A 6,872-nucleotide genomic window follows, 5' to 3' on the forward strand; every position below is an offset into this window, starting at 1 on the left:
TTGAACCCTGATCTGCAGTCATAGTTCAATATTCAAACCATTAGCAAACCATGCTGGCTCTCAATGTTATATATAATATAACCTTATCTGTAGTATACTCAAATATATAATATAAAACCTAATCAAACACACATTGAAAGCTTGCATAATGTATTTAGAAGCTTGCATAATATATTTGTGCTTTTTAGTTGACCCAACAAAGGTATCACTGTTTTGTGGATTTTGGATTCTGATATATAATATTGCAGTTGTAGTAGACAAGAAAAGGTATTGGCTTGATTTTATTACAGTGGCTTCTGCAAGAGCAAATGATGAAAGCAGTAAACAGACGCCAAGCTTTTGTCACTGGAAACAGAGAGAGCAATGTTTGCAATGTTGACACTCTGACCTATAATCACTTCTATCTTTTGAAGGAGAAGAGACAGAGTAATGGGATTCTACCCTGTTCCCCTTTAGATGACAGGTTCGTACATAAGCCATTTCATTGCAAACTGAAAAATTGCTTTCGCTTGAAAGGTGGCATGGATACAAATATGTTAGTGAACTCCACTCATTCTTTATTACACTGGTAGTTATCTCACAAATATAACAGGGCCAAAGTTACACTGCTAATAGAGGTGTCAGCAGTAAAATCAAATAGATTACTCTATGGGAAGCTATTCCTATGTGATATTTTCTATCGGAAAGAGATAGACAACATATTAATATATTTGGTTGTAACTTTCTGTAATGGATATTACTGCTGTTTAACTCAATACATATGGAAATTTTACACATAAAAATGTTTGGAAAGAGGAGTAGGAGGAGAGGGGAATCAGGGTCTCTAAGCCCCTCATTTCCTTTGAACAACTCTTGTGCCCCCACTGTTTGTGCCCCACCGTTTGGGAACCACTGAGATTTCACAGAAGAAGCTGGTAATAAGATGACTGAAGTTGACAAGTGCTAATTGTATCCTGTGCATACCTACACCTATATGCCAAAGTTAAATCTTATGGCTGAACTAAATGGGAGACTTGAACAATCAATAAATCCCACAGAATTGAGCAGAAAGGCTTACAGACCTATCTTGTTGCTCTGGAACTAATCTTATGGGAAAATCACTGGCCGAATAAGCAAATTATATGAGTGTTCAACTTTGCCCAGAATCAATTATGTCCATGCATCCAGGTTTGTTGGTGCAGATGGCATGTTCCAGACTCTGTATTCTATATTCTGGCCAGGAGTGGAGTGGTTGGATTTCTAACTGAACTGGTGTGCACATGAAAAGAATGAGTTCATAGTTAGGATGTCACAAGATAAATGTATTCAGTGTCTAATGGCAAAGAATGTGTCTAATTTTGAAACTAAAGTACCACTAAAATGATTAGAACACAATAAGCTACCCAATTGAGTGTTTCTCCACTAAATATAGTGGACCATAGTTTAGTCACAAGTAACTTGTCATATTGATATGGATGAGACTTATGCATAACAAACTCTTTTGTTGTGTCCCTTGTTTTTTTTAATGCAACAAACTTCATATGCTTCATAATGCTTCATAACACAGATACTGTCTTCCAGTCAAACAATCTTGAAAATGGGTATGATTTTCATGTCAGATTAAGGGTCTGAAAGCACACAAACAACCCATTTTTAAAGTAGTATATAAACAAATCAAAGAAATAGTGAATATATCATCACCATACAATTCTGCAGTTTCACTGTCCTGTGTAAGAACATATGATTAAAAATCACACACCCGTGTAATAAAACAAAGCAGACTTACAGGGAAGGGTGGGAAAGGTGGAGGAGGAGAGGAAGTGGAACTTGCTTTCTTCTCATGCATGTCTGGTTCAGGTTGGATTATGACTGTAGCACGGGAACCTTCATCTTCATCTTCTTTTTCATGTGGTGGTCCTAAATCAGGACACCGACCAATGTCTGCATTTTCAAAGGATACTGGTTGGGCAAAATCTATTGGACTAAAAATACACAATAAAAGCAATGTCAAATGGATTTATAAGCAATATTCCAAAGTGATTATGAATTTATCTCCTCAATGTACATAACACATGACTTTTAAAATAGACAAACAAACAAACAATTCTGAATCCATTTAAAATGTCTTCCATTTTATTCACCATCATGGTAAAGAAGAACCTTGTGGTTTAGTGGCGCAGTGGTGCACTGGTGGTGCAGTAGTTAAATGCCAGTACTGCAGCCAAAACATTGTGAATTTGATCCTGCAGGGCTCCAAGGATGACTCTGCTGTCCATCCTTTCATAGGTCGGTAAAATAGTACCCAGCTTATTGGGGGCAATTTACTCATTGTAAACTTCTTAGAGTGCTTAACACTATAAAGCAGTATAGAAATGTATGTGCTCTTGCTCTAGTATTAAAATATTGAACAATATCTGGGAGAAAAACATGCAAAGAGATTCTGGAGCACCTTTGAGACAGAAAGATAGACATTGGTAGTAAGTCTACAACCTTTTGTAGACTTGAGTCTACTTCCTCAGATGGGGGAAGCAACATTCAACTATGGAAGTTTAAAGGAAAATGGTTTTTGGCAGCCCATGCATAGTTTGGGGACATAAAATCACTCAGAAATTATACCTACAATATCTTCTGGTGGATCTGGGGACTCTGGGGACACCAGTGAGGTTTGGGAGTTCTGTGCAGACCAAGAGCTGTCTCTTCCCCACTCCTGTCTTAAAGCGAATGCATATTCCCTCTGCTTAATTTATTTTCTCCCTCAAGAGGATTCCTCAAAGTTTGTGACTCAGCAAAAATTAAGTCCATGTTTAACTTCTAATGATCAGTCACAAAATAAAGCATGCAAGATACATAGGTAGGGTAAATCTAATGTTATGACAAACAGACTTATTTTACCACTTTGGGAAACCTTCTCTGCAAAAATGTGATAACCACATTTATTACATGGTGAATTTTGGATGTAGGTTAGCATTAGTTGGGTTCTGACAGGTAATCATACATACTTACGCTGCATTAATGAGAAGGTTCCATATGCAGCCATCAAAAGCAGGTATGTTTCTAATTGGAGCAATGTGAAATTCAGGTGGTGTCCCTCCTACAAAAAGCTTCTTAATAGAAATAGGTTGATCTGATGGGAGTCTCTGAGACTGTCTTCTGTCTTCATCTACCTGTATGGCAAACATCCTATAGAAATGATGAAAAGACAGTTACACAGATACTCTAATTATTAGGGATGTAGTTCTTTCAGAAAGCAAAAATAAATAAATAAATAATAAACCTCGTCCATTGATAGAATGATGGAAATTTGGGCTGGATTTTGTACTTCCTGTTCCTCCTTTGGTACAAAACAAATGACTGGTAGGGATATGGGTTTGTTTAAAGGACTGCATTTATCTATATTTAAGGATTCCATATGGAATCCATTTTTTTTAAAAAAAAAGCAGAGAGCTATCTAAAATGCAGATTTGCAAACCTCACTGATGAAAGCATCTAAAGCTGAAAATGCAAGCAAAAAGTTTTCTAAAACACATTTTTCTCTACTAGTTTGTCTGGAAGGAATGGAGTTTACCTCTCTAGTTTCTTATTTTTAAATGTACAAAATAATGAAGCAGTAAGATGTGATGTGAGTGATATTAGCATAGTTAAGCTGAAAAAAGCAGTCTGCTGACAGGCTGGAATCTTGGTGGTACACTTCTACAGTATAAATACACCTTCATAGTAGGTGGCAGCAGGACAGCAAAGTCCACAAATTTCAGCAGCCATGAAGGAAGTAAGGCATTGGATGAATTAGCAGCTTGCAGCCAGCAGATTTTGTCTGCCTTCCCTCACAACCAGTGAGCAATGCTGGAAATAGTGAACATGCTAGTGTAGAAAACTGACAGGATTATGACTTTTTTAATGATTCATTTTAACAGTAAGGCTGAAGTCTGCGGTAAGAATAACATGCACAGAGCTTGATATGGAAAAACTGCATTTTGTCTGATTCTTTGTTCTTCTGGAATTTAGACTTGTTCTGGACAAAATGTATGTGCTTTATGTATGCAGAAAACGGCATTATGTATGCAGGAAACAAAATTTATTTGCAAAAACCTATATGCAAGTTTTGCAAAGGGTAAGTGTCAAAATGCAAACATTTTCATTAGTCCAGGATTTTCATTATCAGGGTTTCTCAACATTATGGCACAATTTCCCACCATTTTTGGGATATATTTCAATCCCTTGGGCAGATTCCAAAGCTATAAACAATGACAATGCCAACGTGAAAAAAAAGATGGTTGCATCAAAACCTATGCTTTCCTAGATCTCTCGAAATGCTTGGCTTCATAACAACTGATCTGTATCACAAAAGGCTAGGGAAAAATGACTTTAGCATTTATCAAATCAACGTATGATAAAATGCTCAAGTCAAGCAGCTTACCTTCCCCTCCCCACCTCTCCCTTCCCTCATGTGCAGAGACTGAACATCTCAGCCTTCTCTCAGGGAACAATTACTTAAATTGGCATCTTAAAAGTAGAAGGGACAGGACACACCAATGCTCTTGGCCTTCTTTCAGGTGGGCTTCAGTATTGCTGCATGCCCAATGCACGTTTACTTGTCGGTCCTGTGCCGTGCCAAGATGCAAAATTCATAGTTTTGAAAACTTTCTTGATGAGACTTTTGTTGGCATTTTGTTCGTGAATGAAGATGTTATAAAATGTGACTCACACCACTGGAATTCACTGGCCAGGTTGAAGTCTCTTCCAACCATGAAATGACTGAAAGTCCCTCCCTTCAACCTACTGTATAACCAGTGCACTCTCATGGCTGGAGAGTGGGAAGATGCCTGTTGCAGTATGCTCAGCAACAGGAAAGGATCTAGATGTATCTAATTCATCCCCAAGGTCTCCAGCAACATGGAAATGGTTGGAGGGGGTCTGTTTATATGGTAGGTTTTGTGTGGTAGTATTAAGATGTGTAGCTATGTTTTCTGATGTAGGATCCCTGAGTGCAAAGCTGGAGAAGGAAGGGATAAAAAGATCCTGGTATGTGGGATATGAGTACTAGGGATGGAAAGACTATTAGAAAATGTTCAAAAAATGATTGATTTTTTTCCCCAAGTGCTGAGAAACTCTGATGATAACAATTCTGGATTTGCAAGAATCTTTAGTTTGGGACTTATTCAGTACCGAATTCTCATGTGTTGTTTTGGAGATGAAATGTCACTTTCTGTACTAGGACAGCTTAGAAAATACTGCTTTCTACAGAAGATATTGTTTTCTATTGAAGCCAGTCATGACACATGTTTTGTACAGCATGTATTAAATTATGAATAAGCTTTGAAAACTGTATGGTTTTCAAAAACTTCTTCAACAGTGGGAAGAAAATCGTTAAAATCACTCATTGTTTTCTTTGAGAAGAAACTTAATGAAGAACCACAATGCTATAAAGAACACATTTCCTGGGAAAAGTAATGACAAGGGATGAATTGGAAAGCTTTAAGAGGCACATGGAATGGTGACAAAAACAATATAGAAAAAAATGTCTGTTCTGGTTAAAACTCCTGAATACAAAATTATTTCTCAAATAGATGCTTTCAAAGCCACTTGAGGAAAGCTGACCTATGGAATTCCCTACAAGAAAAAATTGTGGCAAAACATTTTGAGATTTCCAAATAGGCATGAGATATTAATGTACAAAGATATCAGCAATTACTGTATGAGCTGATTTTGTCACACTCAACCACCATTTTATGACTGATCAGCCTTGATGATACCATCTGGCCTGGGAGTGAGTGAAAAGGCAGGGCCAGCTCCATTGGGCTTGGCCTCAATTAAGAAGAGCCCTCCTTCAGTCCATCTGCCTTGGCCCAGGCCTCAGAGGGAGAGAAAAAATACTGGACCTCATCCCTTTTTCCACCACCATTCCCTTCTCCTTTTGTGTTGTGTCTTTTTAGATTGTAAGCCTGAGGGCAGGGAACCGTCTAATTAAAAAGACTGTATGTACAGTGCTGTGTAAATTTACAGCGCTACATAAATAAAGCTTAATAATAATAATAATTGGACACTTTCAGGTCTCTACAATAACTAAAGCATAGAATGTTTGAGAACTCCATGTCTAAGCTTTAGACAGAATAAGCTATTTTAAAAGTTAAACCTTATACAGGTCTACTCAAATGTCAAGCCACAGTGAATTCAGTGAGGCTTACTCCCAGAGAATTAGGCACATTACAGCTTTGCGGAAATCTGACTCTTAGAGTGAGCAGCTAGGACTTCACAGCTCATAATTCTGCACCAAAGGAAAGGACGATAACAATCTTCTATTTGATGTTCTATATATTTAAATTCCAACTTTCCAGCAATAGTAGACATGGAAGATTATCGCACTGCGTTCTGAGAACGTTCCATATCATCACGTGATGAGAACGTTCCTGGAACGGATATTACCGCATTAGAAATCAAAACGTGATCAGAACGTGATCAGAACGGCAGTTTACCGCACTGCGATTCCTTTTTCTTGAAACCGTTCTCAGAACGGTTTGCTGTATTACGTTTTGTGGGCTGTGTTCTGATGACGTCGCCACTCAGTGGTTGGACGGCTTGGGAGAGGCACTGCTCCCAGGAAAGAGGGAAAAGGGAGGCTTGGGCCATGGAGCTCGCCTCTCCTGAGTCCCTTGGCTTACTGAAATCCCTCACCTCCCTTCCCCATAGGAATCAATCCAAAAACGGAGCTTTAAAAGAGCAGTGAGCCCTATGGGTCTTCATCTGGGGGGAGCAGAGGATGCTTGGCTATGGGGTTGTCCTGCCATCTCTCCCTCTCTCCTCTTTCCCCATAGGAATCAATCCAAAAACGGAGCTTAAAGAGCACTGAGCCCTATGGGTCTTCATCTGGGGGGAGCAGAGGATGCTTGGCTATGGGG

General features: G+C 38.6%; 1 protein-coding gene across 1 annotated transcript in view; it reads right to left on the reverse strand.

Moving 5' to 3' along the window:
* The window catches only part of LAMA2 (laminin subunit alpha 2), a 590,097-nt gene that overhangs the window by 24,492 nt on the left and 558,733 nt on the right, over positions 1-6,872 (reverse strand). Inside the window, 2 exon segments of the mRNA XM_042456962.1 lie at positions 1,766-1,961; positions 2,983-3,159. Coding sequence (XP_042312896.1) covers positions 1,766-1,961; positions 2,983-3,159 — 373 coding nt within the window.

Source organism: Sceloporus undulatus, chromosome 1 (genome assembly GCF_019175285.1).
Source record: "Sceloporus undulatus isolate JIND9_A2432 ecotype Alabama chromosome 1, SceUnd_v1.1, whole genome shotgun sequence".
NCBI classification, from domain to species: Eukaryota; Metazoa; Chordata; class Lepidosauria; order Squamata; family Phrynosomatidae; genus Sceloporus; species Sceloporus undulatus.